Source organism: Poromitra crassiceps (genome assembly GCF_964638095.1).
Source record: "Poromitra crassiceps genome assembly, chromosome: 4".
Taxonomy (NCBI): domain Eukaryota; kingdom Metazoa; phylum Chordata; class Actinopteri; order Beryciformes; family Melamphaidae; genus Poromitra; species Poromitra crassiceps.
Genome location: NC_139626.1, coordinates 10,719,569 through 10,741,530, shown reverse-complemented (window position 1 = coordinate 10,741,530; position 21,962 = coordinate 10,719,569). Strand labels below are relative to the sequence as shown.

The 21,962-nt window shown below is 50.1% G+C and overlaps 1 protein-coding gene across 1 annotated transcript; it reads right to left on the bottom strand.

Moving 5' to 3' along the window:
* Window positions 1-1,555: 1,555 nt before the first annotated feature.
* On the bottom strand, window positions 1,556-18,989 carry LOC310775518 (zinc finger MIZ domain-containing protein 1-like; the record flags this gene model as incomplete). The annotated part of the gene is made up of 18 exons (XM_083635680.1): window positions 18,858-18,989; window positions 17,419-17,533; window positions 15,425-15,642; window positions 14,690-14,912; window positions 13,529-13,780; window positions 13,238-13,420; window positions 11,253-11,330; window positions 10,971-11,139; window positions 10,660-10,801; window positions 7,322-7,532; window positions 6,967-7,072; window positions 6,694-6,854; window positions 6,515-6,582; window positions 6,318-6,386; window positions 5,930-6,171; window positions 4,491-4,654; window positions 2,657-2,914; window positions 1,556-1,663 (listed from the first exon to the last, which is right to left on the bottom strand). The coding sequence occupies exons 1-18, from the start codon at window positions 18,899-18,901 to the stop codon at window positions 1,556-1,558; spliced, it is 2,811 nt and encodes a 936-aa protein (XP_083491806.1). The 5' UTR covers window positions 18,902-18,989.
* Window positions 18,990-21,962: the final 2,973 nt, after the last annotated feature.

The window sequence follows — 21,962 nt, the reverse complement described above, 5'->3', positions numbered from 1 at the left end:
TAGCTCCCATCACAGCGAGAGAAACGCACTCACACGCGCGCGCACACACACACAGGAACAGAAACAGGCAAACACAATCTTCTCCATTCTCATCCCTCTAACTTTGGTGATGTTGAGCAGTTTCCCAAAGATTTATGGATAGTTTAAATTTTGCAGCAACAAAAACGAGGAAGAAGAAAAAAAATCGACACAAACACAATATATCAAGCGGATGCATGATCAATGCACTGCCGATATCAGCATTATCCCTTCAAATGTTAGTGTTAAATAAGTCATACTAAATTAAAAACAAACATACAAACAAACAAAAGGGCTGTGGAAACAGCAACTGATAAAACCACACAATCTTTTACCACTTGGAATATCACTAGACGAGGGCTTGGCACACATGCACTTTGTAGACTACTTCAACAGTACATCATTTAACAGGGAGAGAGATGCAACTTTGCAAAGAAATGCTGACAGCAGCAACGCTGGGCTCACGCAGAGCAGACAGCATGGAAGGAGTTTCTGGCTAGAAGCAAGAAACGCAGCGAGATAGTCAAGGGAACCTCGTTCTCTCATATTGTACCTTTCCGTGAATATCACTCCTCTATACAGGAGAATGATAGCTAGACAATATGTAGAAGTACAAGTACGCTACTCGTGGTTTGCAGTATAAACACCCATTTCAGCATTTGTTTTTCGCGTAGCCTCTCTCTCTCTCTCTCTCGGGAGACGGCGGGCCAAAATCTTCTCCGTTCCAGCTGCCAACCCTCAGAGGATTGAAAAGCAGGGATATCTCTTTTTGACAAAAATATATATATATCACAATAATAATTGTAGACAAAGTGGAAGCCGATCATTCCCGAAAATCTTTTTAAAATCTTGGGGGAACAGCAAAAAACAAAACAAACAAAAACGTCAAGGACAGACAAAAGCTGAGCTTTCTAATTGATCGTGTCACTTGTTTCCTTCTGTAAAGAGAGAGAAGTATTTCTTTTTGCATCGCCATCATCTCTTGTGCTTTTAAATGATGTGTGGCAGACGAAACAGTGCTACTAACCAGACTCTGTCACAATACAATGGAATAACAATATGGACATAATGCACACTGGCCAGAGAGCACAGTTTTGTTTTTTTCAGTTTTTTTTTTCAGTTTTATACAATGAATTCCTTTTGTTCTCAAAAGGAAAGAAAACATGAGTAAAAAAAAAAATGCTACAACACTTTTCCTAATGTGCACACATACACCTGTGTGGCATAAAGAAATCAACTGAATATAGCTGCACAGTTCATAGGTATCGCCACAGGAGGGCAGCAGGCCCACCACGCATACTGCCCTGTCTTTTGAGTTTGAACCTCGTTCAGTCAATCTGCGCTGGCGAAGGAAAACTGTACAAGAGGAAGAAGAGAAAGGGAGTGCATCTTTGTGTTGATCAAGTACTGAGCGACTGTGCCGGCTCTCAGGGGGAAACAACTGCAGGCAGTCAGAGAAGTTTATAGTTCTGTTTGTCTGAATCGCCTCCGTTCTTTTCAGTCAGATAAGTTTATAGTTCTGCGTGTCTGAATCGCCTTAGTTGTTTTCAAAGAGCGAGAGAAGATCGTCGTTGCTATTGCTAGGGAGGTCCGGGGGATCTAGGTAGGACAGCAGCTCGTCTGGGTTAGCGAGCTCTGGGAGAAGCTGTAGGGAGAGAGAGGGACAACACAACTTCAGTCAGGTATTCACGTGAACTGCAATGAGTCAAAGATCATTGGCTGCTAAATCCAGGGTTCCCACATCTTTTCATGGATAACATTTCAAAACTTTTCCATGACTCTTCAAAGATCCATAATGGAATTTCCATGTAATGTGAGGCGGTGTCTCTGAATGATCATCACACTGGACAAGAACGACACACCTCTCTCATTGGATTTCAGTGCTTTAGAGCGACTGCATCACATGACATGGAAGCTATTGTAATAAACATGAATTCTCCCTAAAATAGTCACATAAAATACATGAAGCACTAAAATCAGAGGTGTGTCCCATTTGTCCAATGTAGTAAAAATGTATACTATTCATTGGAGTCACTGCGTCCCATTACATGGAATCTACTGATTTTTTTTTCTTCCCATTTGAATATTTATATACTACTAGGCAGCGCTCGATACCTAGGCTCGCCCACCCTGCAGTTCGACCGCTGTACTAACTTCCTCTTATGACATCACTGATGACCACTGTGCGTCGCGGCCTTGCCTGCTCTATGACATCACTGATGACATCATCACAGATGACATCACTGATGACAATTAGGGCAATCATCTAATTTAAAAAAAACGTCTCTGTCATCTCCGTCTGGTTCCTCCCAGATTCTACCTACTTATACTCATCACTGATGACATCATCACTGATGACATCATCACTGAACTATAGCCTCAGCCTTAGAGCAATCTGCCTTAGGGCAATTAATCTGCCCTAATTAACCTGCCACACCGGTTACGGCATAGCTGTGGCCGAACACAGAACTTGAAACAGTGGACAGACCCCACATACAAAATGTTATATATAGATGGATGGATGGATAGATAGATAGATAGATAGATAGATAGATAGATAGATAGATAGATAGATAGATAGATAGATACGATAGATAGATAGATAAATAAATAAAAAAGTTTTGATACCCCCACTCACATCTAAAGAAGGCTCTGGCATGTCCGACCCCGCTTGGCTGTCCAGGCTGTTGGAGGGGTTGAAGGCCAGGTCACTGTGGGGATGGTTGTTGGGGCCGGGCTGCTGTTGCTGTTGTTGTGGAGCCTGTCGCGAGGGCTGAGGGGGCCCGCTGTGGTGTAGCTGCTGCCCCGATTGGTTCCCAGGGTGCGGGTGCGGAGAGGCGTGTAAGCTCTGCTGCAACGAGCTGTGCGACTGGTCAGTGCCGGCAGGATGAGGTATCTGTGTGTGTGTGTTGGGGTGGGTGGGGGGGCAGGGGGGGATGGGGGGCACAGTTAGTAAGTATGAACCATAGTAGACAAGTTTACTTTGTTGCATTTTTATATTCTGGCCAATTACAAGTAACCATACAGTGCAGCCAGGAGAGAGCCTGGTAAACCATCCAGATCACGTGATCAGGTTCAGGATGGTTTTAACCAGGCGAGGCGAGGAGACACTACTGGAGAGGCCAGGGGAGACTACTGGAGAGGCCAGGGGAGACTACTGGAGAGGCTAGGAGAGACTACTGGAGAGGCCAGGGGAGACTACTGGAGAGGCCAGGGGAGACTACTGGAGAGGCTAGGGGGGACTACTGGAGAGGCGAGGAGACGCTACTGGAGAGGCCAGGGGAGACTACTGGAGAGGCTAGGAGAGACTACTGGAGAGGCCAGGGGAGACTACTGGAGAGGCCAGAGGAGACTACTGGAGAGGCCAGGGGAGACTACTGGAGAGGCGAGGAGACTGCTGGAGAGGCCAGGGGAGACTACTGGAGAGGCGAGGAGACACTACTGGAGAGGACAGGGGAGACTACTGGAGAGGCCAGGGGAGACTACTGGAGAGGCCAGGGGAGACTACTGGAGAGGCGAGGAGACGCTACTGGAGAGGCCAGGGGAGACTACTGGAGAGGCCAGGGGAGACTACTGGAGAGGCCAGGGGAGACTACTGGAGAGGCGAGGAGACGCTACTGGAGAGGCCAGGGGAGACTACTGGAGAGGCCAGGGGAGACTACTGGAGAGGCCAGGGGAGACTACTGGAGAGGCTAGGGGGGACTACTGGAGAGGCGAGGAGACGCTACTGGAGAGGCCAGGGGAGACTACTGGAGAGGCTAGGAGAGACTACTGGAGAGGCCAGGGGAGACTACTGGAGAGGCTAGGAGAGACTACTGGAGAGGCCAGGGGAGACTACTGGAGAGGCCAGAGGAGACTACTGGAGAGGCCAGGGGAGACTACTGGAGAGGCCAGGGGAGACTACTGGAGAGGCCAGGGGAGACTACTGGAGAGGCCAGGGGAGACTACTGGAGAGGCTAGGAGAGACTACTGGAGAGGCCAGGGGAGACTACTGGAGAGGCCAGGGGAGACTACTGGAGAGGCTAGGGGGGACTACTGGAGAGGCGAGGAGACGCTACTGGAGAGGCCAGGGGAGACTACTGGAGAGGCTAGGAGAGACTACTGGAGAGGCCAGGGGAGACTACTGGAGAGGCCAGAGGAGACTACTGGAGAGGCCAGGGGAGACTACTGGAGAGGCGAGGAGACTGCTGGAGAGGCCAGGGGAGACTACTGGAGAGGCGAGGAGACACTACTGGAGAGGCCAGAGGAGACTACTGAAGAGGCCGGGAGAGACTACTGAAGAGGTCAGGAGAGACTACTGGAGAGGCCGGGAGAGACTACTGGAGAGGCCAGGAGAGACTACTGGAGAGGCTAGGACAGACTACTGGAGAGGCCAGAGGAGACTACTGGAGAGGCTAGGACAGACTACTGGAGAGGCCAGAGGAGACTAATGGAGAGGCTAGGAAGTGATTGCGACTAGTGGGATAACTCACTGAGTCAGGCATGTTGTGGGAGAGGGGCTTGTCTTGTGCCATCAGGCTGTTGGGCATGTCCGGTGGGTGGGACAGCTGGGGACCGTGCATGAAGTCATTCATCGTCGTACCACCGGGGTTGCCATGAGGGAAGTCGAAGTTGCCGTGCCCCTGGTAACTGTTGCCTAGCACACAAAAACAAAACTTTACTGTCTACAGTTACAATTGCTGGAATGTATTGTGTATTGTGTTCGGACCCCAGGAAGACTAGCGGTCGTTTTGGCGGCAGCTAATGGGGATCCTTTTAAATAAACAAATACACAAATGAGTAGATCCATAGGGAAAAGGGCACATTTCTGCATATCCATACAATTTCAAGATACAAGATACTTTATTAGTGCCACGCAACAGTGTTGGTGGTAATTGTTTGGTACAGCATGGTGACTCAGTTCCAGTGCAAAAGGAAAGACAAAACAAACACAACACTATTCACCTTATGTAGCCACGCCCATTTGACCCGGTTGTGTGGTCGTGTGACGACTTCCGGCAAAAAAAAAATAAAAAAAAATGGCTGGCTGCTCCAGTATCATCTAACTCTGAATTAACTAATAATTTAGCCAATTGTATGTAAGATACCAAATAAAAGCAAACTGCAATGTCTAAGAATGCAACGCCATGTAACTGGCTCGTTAAGTCTCGCATTCCAGGGAATTACGTTAACATCTGCGGGTCTTATAGACGTAAATGGCTCGCGCTACGCTCGGAGGAGAGAAAACTATCTGAAGCTTTCTTTGTTGGAGTCCAGGTATGTTTTACCATAAAGTGCTCGTCATTGTCGACGATAACGTTATCTGATATGGCTAACAGTGGATACTCTGCTTGCTTGCTGTGTACCGAACTCAAAGTAGTAGGCTACATTCTTTGTTTTACCCCCTGCACTGTCCGCTACAAAAACAACTCTCTTCTTCATGGTGGGTTGGGTGGGAGGAGCTGGTGGGCTGGGTGGGAGGAGCTGGAAGAGGTGGTGGGTTGGGTGGGAGGAGCTGGAAGAGGTGGTGGGCTGGGTGAGAGGAGCTGGTGGGCTGGGTGGGAGGAGCTGGAAGAGGTGGTGGGCTGGGTGGGAGGAGCTGGTGGGCTGGGTGGGAGGAGCTGGAAGAGGTGGTGGGCTGGGTGGGAGGAGCTGGAAGAGGTGGTGGGCTGGGTGAGAGGAGCTGGTGGGCTGGGTGGGAGGAGCTGGTGGGCTGGGTGGGAGGAGCTGAAAGAGGTGGTGGGCTGGGTGGGAGGAGCTGGTGGGCTGGGTGGGAGGAGCTGGAGGAGCTGGTGGGCTGGGTGGGAGGAGCTGGAAGAGGTGGTGGGCTGGGTGGGAGGGGTCTCTGCTTATTTTCGCTGCGCGGTTGGGATGTGCGTTTTGTGAATAATGAGTTGACGATGATTTTCATCTTCTTCTGACTCTATCCTACCTTGGCTGCCGTATTCACTGTTGCTGCCCCCTTGAGAGGGCAGCGACGGGTAGGGCGACGGGCCGGGGCCAAGCTGAGCTATCATCTCCATCACATTGGGCATGATCATCTGGCTGGGACTCATGGTCTTGAACCTCTTGGCCAGTGGTCCGTCTGGATCCTCCTTGATGTGGATATCAGATTTGATGGCCACCGGTCGCCAACTACATGTCGGGTCAATAGTGACCTCTTCAAATTCCGAGCTGGGGGAAATACAGACAGAGCTATTAATCAACAAGGCGTTCCATTACCATGATCAGTGGTTACTGTTCAAAGTGATTCTAACACTATTTGATACAGATGCAATATGGAGTCTCAGATGTCAAAGTTGTGGTGAGCCTTGACTTACTTTTGGATGGCATTCAAGATTCCCCACATGTACTGGTCTACTTCGAGTCCTTCTAATAACGCTGTTTTACTGAGGAGAGAGTTGAGACAGGAGTTAAAGGCTGAGCGAGACAATTAAAAGACATTGCAGTTGAAATACCGTCCATGTGTTTCAAATACTTAAGAACTTGCTATTGTATTTCAGCTGGAAAAACTCACTTGCATACAGGACATCGCCATGTCCCCCGCTCACAATTCAGTTGTAAATATGATTCCAAATCGAAACACTGCAAGAACAAGACCAAATAGCATCACATATTTGTTATCCAGTGCACTGATCTTTGTCTCTCTTGAGGTGTCTTATTGGCACCAGATACATGGATCTATCTATCACTCGCCTGGACGTGTTTGCAGTCGTGGCCTCTTGCTGGAAGCTGTATCCGCCGGAAGGTGATTGGACATTTGAGGGAAACCTTGATGGCCGTCTGCTCCACGCCATCCTCTCCGTTGAGTGTGGCGTTGCCCGACGACGCTGCTACGCTGCTGAAGTTCCTCTTGACTTTGGGGCAGAAATATGGAGAAAGACAGTGGGTGAGCAAGGACCAGGGGAAGAATTTAGATTTTGGGGGGTGTATATTAAAAACACTGTAGGGCAACGCGATGAATAATACCTTTGGTGATGCAGTGCTCTGCGGGTAGAAGCCTCTTCTTCAGTAAGCCCTGGAGCACAGAGCGGACCGACGGCCTGTGGACCAGCTGCAGCACAAACAAGTGCGACTGTGGGAAGAAAAAAGTCACCATTACCATCATCCTCCTCCTGCCTCGTTGTGTTAGCTGTTATTACTTTCTCCATTGTGTGAATCCAAGAGAAGAAAAGACCTGACAGAGCGTGCTAGCAAACAAAACATAATACATATATATAGGTTTTTTTTTGGGGGGGGGGGGGGGGGGGGGGATTTGTATAGCCCTCTAAGTATTATTTCTGGAGGTGTTTATTGTTATTACTTCTGGGGGTGTTTTACGTACACAGCAGCAGGCAGTGACTGTGATCTGGATGGTGTTCCTCCCTGGCTGGCACACGTGTTTCAGGTGCAGTGGTTTGTGCGACGTCTTGTTGTCGCCCCGCTCGATGGTGAGGGGCGTGGCGTTGACGCTGACCTGGACCGACGCCGGCCAGTTGGTGTTCATCTGACGGTCTTCATGGTGGTAGCACTTAAACTGCAGCTCTAGATCCGATCTGCCAAGCAAAGGGGGGGAGGGGGGGAGCATTTATTCAATGCGGTGTTAATTTTTACAGCAAATTTGGATTTCATTTTAGTCAGTCTTTTGACTAAAATGCCATTTAGTTTGAGTCAGATTTCAGTCATCTGAAATGTTTTAGTTTTAGTTGACTAAATATCATAAGTATAAAATATCTGGGAAGGATGTACTACAGCAGGGGCTTTCAAAGTGGGAGGAGGGCCTCCCCAGGGGGGGCTCCAAACAGTTTCAGGGGAGGCTCAGTGAATGGAGGTGAAAAAATATGACATTAGTTATTATTTGTTATCAAAAGGAGATCTCACAGAATAGCCTAAATGTGCGTGATTTGGTTAAATAAATGGTATTTATATAGCTTTACAATGGATAGCTACATTCACCCATTCACACAGACATTCACACACCGATGGTGGGAAGTTACCTGACACACCATCATGACACACCATCAGGAGCAATTTGGGGTTCAGTATCTTGCCCAAGGACACTTTGGCATGCAGACTGGAGGAGGCGGGGATCGAACCACCGACCTCTTTTATCCAAACTAAGCAATTAGTGGATGACCCGCTCTACCTCTTGAGCTACAGCCGCCCCAATACACGCGTTTTGGTGAATTTGACTGATTTTCCCACTTTCCCAGAGTCAGAAACAAATACATGTCTTCAGACAGAGCTCTTTTTTCTGTATTTGGTGTAATCTGAAGTAGGCCTACAGTATGTCAAACAGCAATATCAGGCTATCTTGGTTCAATTGTTGACTCTCGATGGCATCAAATACCCTAATCATAATCCCATAGGCATCCAGGAATTGAGTGAAACTAAACAGGTAAACTGAGGGGAGGCCCACGGTCTCAGATTTTGAACATCCCTGTACTACAGTATATAGTGTAGCATTGTCAGGAAGCAGGCGAGTCAGGATCTAGTCACCGCACTTTATTCTTTATCACACACAGGTCCGGGGCTACTGTCAGCCGTAGCCCACGCCAAAACAACCCCACAACACACACCAAAACCCCCGCTCGCTTCCTCCTAGCTTCTCCGCTCTTCACACACCCAACCTTCCCTCTCAGGTTCCACACACCAACTCCCCGAGCTGTCCCCCGCTCTCACAGCTCCCCTCCCCCCAGCCAATCACAGGTGAATCCCTCTCTCACCCCCCCCCCCCACTGGCTAAATTTCGCCTTCACAGACCCCCGTAACTCCCCATGCACAGAACAGTACAACACACAACAGCAGCACACAAACCCAACCCGTTACACTTCCCCCGCACATCAAAGCTTCTGGCCCCCCAGAAGCACACAAGTCCCTCTCCCCCCCCCAGTGGGGTCACTCCTCCGCCGGGTGACTCTCCTCAGCCCCCCCCTGTGTCCCACAGTCATCACACGCACTGCAGTAGTTCCGCACATCCTCCTTGTGTTTGCCCCAGTAGTGTCCCCCACGAACACGGCGGAGCGTCTCCTCATGCCCGCGATGCCCGAGACAGCCGAGGCCCTTGTGCGCCCACCGCAGTACCAGCCCTCGGAGGGAGCTGGGTACAACCGTCTGGAACCTTCTTTTCCCGTGCTCCCCCCTCCCCAAAACTCCATCTTCACTCAGACGCAGCTTCGCAAACATGTCCCACAGTCCTTTCGTGGCACCGGAAAACGTGTGACTCTCCTCCACAGGGGGCCGGCGTCCGGCCACCACCCACGTGTACACCGGACCGATATCCGCGTCCTCCGCCTGCCTGCGTTTCCACTCCTTCGCTTCGACCGACCAAATGGCCATGTCGTCCGCCGGGTCCACATCTGAACACTCCCCCTCTTTCTCCGCCTCTCGCCCGCGCTCGTCCTCCTGTCCCCCTCCCCCAGGGGGCGGCGTGTTCAGGACAGCAGGGAGAACACAACCGGCCGCGACCACCACCTCGGCTTCCCGTCCAACAACCGTGGGGGGCGTAGCGCAGCTTGGCTGTGCCGGTCCCTCCGGCGTTAGTGGCGACACCTGCTCACTTGGAAATATGAGCGTCGCTCTCCCGATCCTAACAACGTTCTCTTCCCCCCGGCTTTCCACACTCTCCCCAACCCGTGTCTCTTCCCTGACTTCCACTGTCTCAGTGCAGTCTCTGGCCAAATGTCCAGGCCTCTTACACGACCAGCAGAGTCTCACCTGCCAGCCGCCTGCACGTCTCTCCTCTCCCGCCGTCCTCTGCTCCCCGACAGCCTCCGGACACCCCCTGGCGAGATGCCCGAAGGCTCCGCACGACCAGCAGACACCTGGCCGTCCCCAGTATCGTTGCTCCGCGTACCCCGTCTGTCCCCCGGAACCGCTGCGGCACCACCTCGCCACGTGGCCCGGTTCTCCACAGGTCCAACACACTCTTTGCGGCTCCTCCGTCCGCTTCTCTCCGCGCTGCGCGACTTCCCGTAGTAGCTCCATAAGCCCCTCTGTCCAGGCAGGCGTCGCCTCCGACAGCCGTCTGATCTCCTGCATCAAGCGGGCCTCCACGCCGGCAAGTACCGCGCTGAGCTCCTGCTTCAGGCGGCCCTCCATGCTAGCAAGCACCGAGCTAAACTCCGGGGTCGGTAGCTCCTTTTCCCCCCCGTCCACCGACAGGCGTTCTTCTAGGCGCACCATTCCACGTGGCCCTTGTAGCAGCTAGCACACAAACAGCTAACCGCTAACGCCAGGTCGCGCTCGAGCCTTCCAGTCGTTAGTTTTTCTTCTGACGCCAGTGTAGCATTGTCAGGAAGCAGGCGAGTCAGGATCTAGTCACCGCACTTTATTCTTTATCACACACAGGTCCGGGGCTACTGTCAGCCGTAGCCCACGCCAAAACAACCCCACAACACACACCAAAACCCCCGCTCGCTTCCTCCTAGCTTCTCCGCTCTTCACACACCCAACCTTCCCTCTCAGGTTCCACACACCAACTCCCCGAGCTGTCCCCCGCTCTCACAGCTCCCCTCCCCCCAGCCAATCACAGGTGAATCCCTCTCTCACCCCCCCCCCCACTGGCTAAATGTCGCCTTCACAGACCCCCGTAACTCCCCATGCACAGAACAGTACAACACACAACAGCAGCACACAAACCCAACCCATTACAATATGATGACCCAGTGGGTGATGCGTTACCTCCACATGAGTGTTTGGTGTACGGAGGGCCGTAAGTGGAAGACGTGGTTGCTCACAGCCAGGTTGTGCTCGAGCCTGAAGGGCTCCAGGACCACCCCGTCCCGCACTGGGAACGTCAGACGCAGCTCCTCGTTGGGGTTGGCTGTGTGCAGGTGAACAGGAGACAGAGTCAGACCGTAGCAAACTTTGAAAGGAATACAACTGCGTTTACATTCTTTATTATTTTCCTGGCAGCTTCATGGCACTTTGACAGCCCGCAGACCCTACCGACACACACTGCTCTACAGGACATTGACTCCACACACACCCACCTGGAGGAGGAGGAAGTGTAGTGATATTTGGTTTGACGTCAGGGGGGAAGGGCGGCTTGACGTCCTGGTTTGGGGACAGGTATGGGGGGATGTTACTGCCCGGGGTCATGGGTGGTGTAGGGTTGCCTGGCACTGGGGAGTGGGGGTAGTTACCCACCGGTCTGGGCGGCTAGAATCAGGGCAGAATTGGTAAGTCAAACACATTCCTGTGTCCACAGCATGTAGGCAATATGACATTGTGCTCAAACTGAGATAACACCTGTGTTATAGTACTGAACCTACCCCATTCATATTGCCCTGGCTGTACTGATATCCACTCCCAGAAAAGTGATTGGTTTGGCCATTGAAAGGTGGCTCTTGCTGTAAATGGATAAAACACATCAAAATTAATGAAATTACAACATTAGGGGGGGGGGGGGGGGGGCAGATCCCTAATCTCACAAAACCATCGCTGACATGAAAGAACATTATGAAGAAGAAGAAACCGGACGGACAAACCCCGTCTTTATTTCATCACAGACGACACACCACACATGCACACGGGTGCACACGTGCAGCCAGAACACACACACACACACACGTGCACACGCACACACACGTACACACACATGCACACACACACACACACGGCAGCCAGTACACACACGCAATTGGAGGCGCCGTGAAATTTGCCCTCCAGGTTTGACCCATCCTGGCGCGTCCTCCTCCATGGTCATGCAGGCCAGGGCCCAGTTACACAAAGCACCTTAGGTTAAGATTTCCCTTAGAGTCAGAGTTAAGGTGTCCATAAAATAGAATCGGCTGCACAAAACACCCTTAAATCTTCCCCATAAACATTTAACATTTTAAGGAAAACATAAGCACAAGATTTAAGGGTGTTTTGTGCAGCCGATTCTATTTCATGGACACCTTAACTCTGACTCTAAAGCCGTTTTCCCACATGCGTACCGGAAAATTACCTGTAAGTCAATATCGGACATTTCCCTTCACACTTCGGCTCGCGCATATGAGAATCTAGCAGCTAAATTGCCTGTATGTTGGGGGGCGGGGCGGCACTGCAGAGCGGGTGGGGAGTGACGTGTCCAAAACTCCGAATGGTGAAATAAGTTTGCTTGTTTATCCGTTCACCTGCGTCGCGTTGAAGCACTTTTTACAGACTGGCTTCGTTTGATGTGTCCGGGCTTGCCTTCGCTGTCGGCAACGTAAGCAAAATACTTCCACATTTCGCTTCGTGCATTTGCTTCGTCTGTGTCCCTGTCGGGCTGTCACTGAAGGAGGAGGACGAGCAGGCAGCAGAGAGGAGAGGGGAAAATCAGCACACCCACACATGAACCTGACATAGGCTACTGCTCTTATTATCACAAGATCATTTCGCCAGTTTGCTTTAATGTGCGCGAATGATTAGATTATGCCCGCTGGAACATTAAGCAACGTGTGTACACCTCGCCCATGAGAGTGTCGCGGGAAATGACTGGACCCGTTCTCTACTTGAGTCCGCTATCGCGCATACCGCTCTTCTGACTGGCTCGAAACTGGTGAAATCTCCGCGATGACGGGGTCGCGCTTATACCGGCACGACAACTTTCTCACATGCAGGCATTAGACCACGTTCCGGTCATTTTGCGGTATAAAGCGCATGTGGGAAAAGGGCTTAAGGGAAATCTTAACCTAAGGTGCTTTGTGCAACTGGGCCCAGGAGCGCTGGGCAGCTGCAGTGGACCAACTTCTTCCAACCGCCGTTGGTCAGACGGCGATCTTCTGCATGTTTTTTTTTAGTGGGGGTCCATATTGATGTTGTATGGAGGAAACCCCAGGGGAGCACGGGGAGAACATGCAGACTCCACACAGCAAGGCCCTTTCAACGAGATCACTGACCTATATTAATGGACGAGGTAGCACACCTGGGGACCAGGCACCGAGGGCATGGGGAGACATACCCCCCAGTGCCAAAAGCACCCCAGGCGGGAATCGAACCCAGGACCTTCTTGCTGTGAAGCGAGAGTGCGAGGCAAGAACGCTAGCACTGCGCCACTGCTCCCCTATGGTTTACTATTAAATTATGAGCCATTTATAGACCTTTGTTTTTGAGGATAGAATCATCCGAGTCAGATCAGAGTTTTAAATACTGATTGATTAACTTTAGGTAGAATCAAATTCCAAAGCGTAGATGTGGCATTTTTGTATGAAGCTTTCAAATCATTTTAAATTTTGGTGCGTTTACTACAAAACGCTCCAAAACATTGAACAAACATACAGCAATACTTTACCTTGTAGTACTGGCCCATGGCACCACTGGGTGGGGGGTACTGGCCCTGGATCTGCTGTCCTGGCATCCTCTGGCCGGGGTAGTTCGGGGAGGGCAGCGGCCTGGAGGCGTTTGGTGTGGGGTACTGCCCCTGCTGGTTAGGGAACTGGCTGTTTGGTCCATACTGCTGCCCACCATAGTTTGGCTGGGGAGGAAATGATTAAAAATACATTTTCAACATACAGTGAATTAACTTGAGGTTGAACGTTAGGCTGAGTGAGTGCAAGTGTGAATTAATTTCTCCTCCACTTACCTCCCCTGGGTAGGGTCTCTTCATGCCCTGCATGCCCATGCCTTGAGGCCGGGGTCCTGCATAGCCTTGCTGGGGCATCCTTTGGCCGTGGGCCCCGAATGGCCCCATGCCTTGGCCCCTGGGCTGGTTCATTCCCATGGGGGGGCCTGTGCCCATGTTCCCAGGGAGGGACGGAGGGCCACGGGGGCCTGGCTGGTTCATGAACTGGCTGTTGTACGCCTGGTTTGGTCCCATCTGGAAAGAGGAACTCATCTAGAAGACAGAACAGGTTCAGTCAGCCATCTCAGAGTTAAACAGGTTCAGTCAGTTATCTCAGAGTTAAACAGGTTCAGTCATCTCAGAGTTAAACAGGTTCAGTCAGTTATCTCAGAGTTAAACAGGTTCAGTCATCTCAGAGTTAAACAGGTTCAGTCATCTCAGAGTTAAACAGGTTCAGTCATCTCAGAGTTAAACAGGTTCAGTCATCTCAGAGTTAAACAGGTTCAGTCATCTCAGAGTTAAACAGGTTCAGTCATCTCAGAGTTAAACAGGTTCAGTCATCTCAGAGTTAAACAGGTTCAGTCAGTCATCTCAGAGTTAAACAGGTTCAGTCATCTCAGAGTTAAACAGGTTCAGCCATCTCAGAGTTAAACAGGTTCAGTTATCTCAGAGTTAAACAGGTTCAGTTATCTCAGAGTTAAACAGGTTCAGTCAGTTATCTCAGAGTTAAACAGGTTCAGTCAGTCATCTCAGAGTTGGCTGTCAAAGTTGCAGAATGCTACTGAGCAGAGTCTATTAGAGGCTACAACATGTGCCAACACGCTGCTTTGCCCAGTCTAGTTGAGCTCTTTAGTTTCTCTTCACACTGAGATACCATCAATAATAAGCCTCAATACAAACAATGCCCACTTGCTCCCTTTTATAGATATATATAGAGATAGATAGATAGATAGATAGATAGATAGATAGATAGATAGATAGATAGATAGATAGATAGATTGCAGAAAAGTCAATGAGCATCAAGTAGGCTCCCAAATAGTCGGTTTGATATTGATCAAAACAGTATGATCTGCAGAAATAAGTGCCACGAGCACCAATATTTTCCTGATCAGCAAAGCTTTGATCAATTAATACTGATATGAATGTAATGGTGCAAATCAATAGAATGTGTCCTGATCCTACCGGTCCATATTGGTTCATGTCCTTGTTCTGTGTTTCCTGCATCGCGGCCACCGTGGCTGTGGCAGTGGCGGTTGCCGTGGCAGCAGCAGCGGCGACAGCGGCTGCGGCGGCAGCAGCGGCGGGCTGGGTGAAGTCGGACGGTGGACGGGAGTGTGGGGGCATGCCCATACCACCAGGGGGCATGCCCATACCACCAGGGCCAGCGTTAGGCCCTCCAGGGTAACTGTGAAGAAGAGACACACAAGAAATGGCCTGTTAGTGGAAGAACACCGTCAATAGTGAGCAGCTTGAAAACAGATGCTATCAAAACACTGCAAAGAATAACAAGTCATTTCATCCAGTACTGAGTCTTCAAATCCTATTTTCTTTATGTGAAGAGAATCTGCCAAATGGGTGCAATAATTCCACTTGTTTGTAAATCACCTGCCAAGCATCTAGGCTACTTAAATCAAGTGTCGTCATCTTGGCGTTAGTGCTGCCTCATTCATTTCTAAACAAAAAATATATAAGAAATTCAGAAACAAGTTAAATTTGCAGTGGAATCGTCTGAATTTTTTACTTGTTTATAGACTGAACGACTGACGAATTGACAGAATTTCTTTGCAGTATAACCTTGCAAACAGACATTTTTAATACTGTGATAAGCGTTGCTTATCTTCCCCCCCCCCCCACCTAATGCATATTTGGCGTACTACTGAGTAGTGACCAGTACTAATCCACTATCCAGACACTCACTTGCCACCAAAGCCTCCTCCACCAGGGTAGTTGGGTCGCCCATACATGCCCTGCTGCATGTAGGCCTGGTTGGAGTTGCCTTTGTTGGGGAACTGCTGCTGAGCGCCAGGGAACTGGGGCGAGTTCATCCCTGGATTGTTCCCGGACATGCCCGAGCCCATGGGGTTGCCCCCGGGGTTCATGGGATTGTTGTTGTTGACCATGGGATTCCCCAGCACCTGTTACACAAACACGGGTCAATGTTGGGTGCTTTTAGACTAGGGTGTTGCATCAACTTTTAGGATGATTTGAATAGAAATTATAATGACATGAACTGAAATAAACATGTCAATCAAAACAACTCGGAAATATGCTGTAGGCCTGTGTATGATATCTCACCAGAAAAACAACTTCCATCCAAGCCCAAGGAAACAACAGCCATTTTTTTAAAGGCAGGTAAAACTCAATTTACAATATAATGCTCAATTTAAGTGGATTCAGGACTTTTAAAGGCCTCGAGTTTAGATAACATAATTTAAAACAAAACTTTGTTAGACACTAATGCCATTTCACAAATAGCTTTAAACTTCTGAGCCCTGGAATCCAGGCAATCTTCATGTCTAATGCCGGGCTTTGGACCTCAGGGAGCATCATACAAAGAAGTCACCGGGTTGGAGGGTATTAAACCACACCACAGAGATACAACACCTATGGGTGCATGTAGACCCAATAAACCAGGGGTGTTCAAACTTTTTTTTTGAATGGGGGCCAGACTATATCATGTGAAAATACTGGGGGGCCGGCTGCTTCTCCAACCAATACTGTGTGGAGGGCCACATATAGTATATTTTGAGAGACAAGCCGAGGGCCACTTAAAATCGGTCTGCAGGCCACACTTGGCCCCCGGGCCGGACTTTGGACATGCCTGCAAGAAACCCTAAACCCAACCATCGACCATGTGCCATTCCACAGCACACATAAAAGACTTTGTTTTCACTTCTCCAATGTGCTGCAGATAACACGAAACACTGAAAACCTAAGACACTCTAATACCACATGTTGTTGTTTGTCACACTGTCGTTACTTAAAAAAAAACAATTTATTTTTTTCTATTATTACCGTCGAAATAAAGTCAGTCAATGGGGTAATTTCTTTAGTTTACAATGCAAATTAAAGGTGCTGTCAGCGATTTGCCCCAGTTTGACTGGATACTTAGGTTTCGTTTTTCAGACATCAGTGAGCAGTCCCCCTCCCATTTGTCGATGCACACAGAGGCCTGCCTCTGTGCGGAGTTCTGCCTCCTGATTGGATAAAAGGTGGTGGCAACCCTGAAACTTCCTCTGCTATGTGCAGCAGAACAGAAGCACTGTGTCATAAAAAAGACACTATAATAGTAATTCCTAATGGAAAATAGAGCTGTTTTAGGTCTATTTTAACACAAAAACATCACTTACAGCACCTTTAACTTTTTCCAAGAAGTTTTTAAGTGACATTATCCTGAGATTTGCCTTATTTTGGGGTCGTCATAGGATAGTCACTTCTTGCACTCAAACAACTAAACCCACTGGCTGTTTTCACCCCATAGAGTCTTGTGTTGCAACCCTCTGTGGTCCCGTTTTCAACCATCACCTGCTAATATTACAGCTGTAGTGTAAGTAGTGATTAGGAATGTAACGATAACCGGTTTTAATGATAACCGTGATCAAATTCCTTATGATAACGGTACCGTTTCAATTTTTCATTATCATTAAAACCGTGGTACCGTAATTACAGTGTTACCATGATTACAGTGCTTTGAACAACATGGTAAATACTGACCATCATCAAAACCGTGATAATACTGGTAACCGTGATAATTTTGGTCACTATAATCGTGATATGACATTTTCATATCGTTCCATCTCTAGTAGTGATGAAGACCGTCCTGCAGTAGCACCGCGGGACTACAACACGACCCTATCAGCCTACAAATCAACCTTGAGATACACTTCTACTGCACATGTGCGGGATCTCACCTGGCTCTGTGAAGTGTTGGTCACGCCCCACACAGTCGTCACGACAGACAACGAGCCCGGCGGCTGATTGGTGTTCTGTTGCCAGGGAACCGGGTCGTAGGGAAAAGACCCATCTCTGTGGGCAACAGACAAAAACACACTCAAAACTTAGCACCAGATATTTTACGCAAGTTTATCAGCAGGCATAGGAAAGTGACAATTGTAAAATTGCACACTATAAGACTTCCTTTGGGCAGTCTAGCCTTTTCCAGAAAGGGCTCTCAAATGTACTGAATAAAAGTAACTCAAGATATTTTTTTTTTTTTTTTTTTTTATAAAAATGTTAAAAGCTGGCTGATGTAAAATCAGAGCTCTATGCATTTTAGTTACTTCATGATTCAACTTTTCATAATGTTCGACAATTATATATAACCTTGATACTTTCCTTTTTTTTAATCTCTTATTAAAACACCAACTAGGGACAGGAGTTGGAAACGAGCAAATAGCGATAATCTCTGTATCCGGTCCATCAGTTCCATCAACTTTGTAACAAGTTGAAGTGGTACTATGTTAACTTGCATTGCCCCTATCAAATAAACAATCTAAGCTCGTTTAAAAAAGCAAAAACACTGACATATACCGTACTTGAACAAATCACATTTTGCATTGCGGAGGACAAAGGTTTTTAGTGTCAGCACAAAAATCATGTGGGCACTAAAAACATTCTCACAACCTGTTGTGTTGACTTTGTGTTTGTGAAGCGCTCATAGTAGGGGTGGCGAGGTGCTGGTTTTCCCTATCGATCGTGCTGCGAGCAGTGGCCATGTTCACATTACAGGCAAATCTGATTTGCTGATAAAGTCATTAATCATCATTATCTTGATTGGTTTCCTAAATCTGATTTGGGAGTGTGTCCGCACTGCCACAAATCTGATTCTCAAGTCGGATCTGTGTGTCCAGACCTAAACAGCCTATCTGCATGGGTTGCTATGGTAACGACGTAGGCGTCAGTAAATACGTACGTTGGTGACGTGGTTTTCCTGCGCAGAAGCATTTGATGACGAGTTGCGAGTGACGTTCAAATCAGATTTGGTGGATCTGTCAGTCGAAAGCAGATTGGAAACTACCTCCATATGTGGTTTGGGACAAGTGACACAAATCAGACTTGGAGCGTTCAGACTCATAAAACCAATCTGGATAAAGTCATTAATAGGTCACTAAAGTTCACAAATCAGATTTGGCCTCCTAATCTGAACATGGCCTCAGTCTGGCAGTTAGTCTGGCCAGTGATCCATAAGGAACAGTGGGGCTCCATCCATGGGGAGAGCGAGGGCTTTTCCGGGCCCGGTCCACAGAACACTGACCCGTGTGAGAGGCTGGGACACAGAACACTGACCCGTGTGAGAGGCTGGGACACAGAACACTGACCCGTGGGAGAGGCTGGGACACAGAACACTGACCCGTGTGAGAGGCTGGGCTTCATGGAGCTCATGGGAGGCTGCATGGGGACTTTCCCCGGAGGCTCGTTCTGCCGGCTCTTCTGGTGCCGGAGGAGGAGGAGGCGGCCCAGCTCCTCACACCAGGAGGACAGCAGAGCTGCAGGAGAGGAGGAGCACAGAGCAGAGGAAGAGGGTGTTAGTGCTGTCACACTCCTGTGAGGAAGAACGCACAAGAGAACAGCACAGAACCTCCCACTGTGAGAGGAGAAGAGCTCAGCCCCCAGCCGGTGTGTCACTGCTGCTCTCGGCCACTAGGGTTCACTCTGGGCCTGCAGATGGACTCCAGCCCTTGTCTTGTTTCTACCTACCTACCGCTTGGTTAGGTAACGACCACAGAGTGTGTTTGATCAAATCATATGCTTTTCATCTGCAGTGCATCTTTTCTTTTTTTTACTACAAAAGACTCACTTTTATTTTTTTCTCTCCCTCCCTCCCTCCCTCCCTCCCTCCCTTCCTCCGCCTCCTGTTGACCCTCTCACCAGCGGTGGAAAAGGGAATGTGGATTCAATCATAAGAGGAAGGCAGCCGCCTCCTCTTATGATTCACAGCCATGGCACTTCTGGGCTGAGGAGCGAGGATGAGGAGCGGGGATGAGGAGCGGGGATGAGGAGCGGGGATGAGAAGCGGGGATGAGGAGCGGGGATGAGGAGCGGGGATGAGGAGCGGGGGTGAGGAGCAGGGGTGAGGAGCGGGGATGAGGAGCGGGGGTGAGGAGCGGGGATGAGGAGCAGGGGTGAGGAGCAGGGTTGAGGAGCGGGGATGAGGAGCAGGGATGAGGAGCAGGGTTGAGGAGCAGGGTTGAGGAGCGGGGATGAGGAGCAGGGATGAGGAGCGGGGATGAGGAGCAGGGATGAGGAGCAGGGATGAGGAGCAGGGATGAGGAGCAGGGATGAGGAGCAGGGTTGAGGAGCAGGGATGAGGAGCAGGGATGAGGAGCAGGGATGAGGAGCAGGGATGAGGAGCAGGGATGAGGAGCAGGGATGAGGAGCAGGGTTGAGGAGCAGGGATGAGGAGCAGGGTTGAGGAGCAGGGATGAGGAGCAGGGTTGAGGAGCAGGGATGAGGAGCAGGGTTGAGGAGCAGGGATGAGGAGCAGGGTTGAGGAGCAGGGATGAGGAGCAGGGATGAGGAGCAGGGCTGAGGAGCAGGTGATGAGGAGCAGGGGTGAGGAGCAGGGATGAGGAGCAGGGTTGAGGAGCGGGGATGAGGAGCAGGGTTGAGGAGCGGGGATGAGGAGCAGGGTTGAGGAGCAGGGTTGAGGAGCGGGGATGAGGAGCAGGGATGAGGAGCAGGGTTGAGGAGCGGGGATGAGGAGCAGGGATGAGGAGCAGGGTTGAGGAGCGGGGATGAGGAGCAGGGATGAGGAGCGGGGGTGAAACAGAGCGCCTGCTGTGTCCAGCTCAGGCTGTCCTTGCAGGCAGATCGACCCCGCTGCCAGACACAAGGACAGGCCACCATGGCACAGAGAGAGGGAGGGAGAATGAGTCAGTGAGTGAGTGAGTCAGTGAGTGAGTGAGTCAGTCAGTCAGTCAGTCAGTCAGTGAGTGAGCCAGTAAGTGAGTGAGTCAGTGAGTCAGTCAGTCAGTCAGTGAGTGAGTGAGTTAGTCAGTGAGTGAGTGAGTGAGTGAGTTAGTCAGTGAGTGAGTGAGTCAGTGAGTGAGTGAGTCAGTGAGTCAGTGAGTGAGTGAGTGAGTCAGTGAGTGAGTGAGTCAGTGAGTGAGTGAGTCAGTCAGTGAGTGAGCCAGTAAGTGAGTGAGTCAGTCAGTGAGTGAGCCAGTAAGTGAGTGAGTCAGTGAGTGAGTCAGTCAGTCAGTGAGTGAGTGAGTCAGTAAGTGAGTCAGTGAGTGAGTGAGTGAGTGAGTGAGTGAGTGAGTCAGTGAGTGAGTGAGTGAGTAAGTGAGTGAGTCAGTGAGTGAGTGAGTGAGTGAGAGGAGACAGCAGGCTAATAGGTCTGATGGGAGGGAGGAACAAACAAAAGCTTGTCACTCCTCTCAGAAACATGGCAACCCAGAGATTTGACCACACATGAGTGCTTACACACACTGTGCATGAATACTCACTCACACGCATAGAGATAGACACACACACACACACACACACACACACACACACACACACACACACACACACACACACACAGTCAAAATAAATAGGACATGAGATGTCCTCTGAGTGGGCCAAATGTTGTAGAGTGCAAGAACAAAAGGGGATATTTCAATATGAACGCTCACGCACAAACGCACACCTTCTCTCCTCTCCCCTCCTCTCCTCTCCTCTCCCCTCCTCTCTCCTCTCCTCTCCCCTCCTCTCTCCTCCCCTCCTCTCTCCTCTCCTCTCCTCTCTCCTCCTCTCCCCTCATCTCCTCTCCCCTCCTCTCCTCTCCTCTCTCCTCCTCTCCTCTCTCCTCCTCTCCTCTCCTCTCTCCTCCTCTCCTCTCCTCTCTCCTCCGCTCCTCTCCTCTCCCCTCCCCTCCTCTCGCCTCCTCTCCCCTCCCCTCTCCTCTCTCCTCCTCCTCTCCTCTCCTCTCCTCTCCTCTCCTCTCCTCTCCTCTCTCCATCCTCTCCTCTCCTCTCCTCTGCCCACTTGAGGCACAGCATCTCACCCTGAAAGGCACCTCTCTCTTTCATTGTAACACTGAGCACAGCAGCCTCGCTCGCTCGCTCTGTGTAAAGATGAGGGCTGGAATACAAAAGACGTGTACAGATGGTGCCAGCAGTCTCCCTCTCCTCTCCTCTCCTCCTCTCTCCTCCTCTCTTCCTCTCCTCCCTCCCACTCCTTTAAAAGCAGCACGGGGGCCAGGCACAGAGGCAGCTGGGTTTTCCCTCCCGCCTGCGCTCACTCCCCCCCCTTCCTCCCTGTTCTTGGCGAGGCAGGTGCCAGGAGACAGACTGCGCGGTTCCTCCAGAGGATGGATCTGACTTTAGCGGGCCTGTGCTCGGGGTTGACAGAACGGGCCCCTGCACCTTCCTTCTAAAAAGAAGAAGGTAAAAAAAGGTGTTAAGCTAATGGGTAGAGGAGCAGATTGCTAGGTTAACTTTAATTTTAAAAAGAAGGGGGTCCAAGTGCA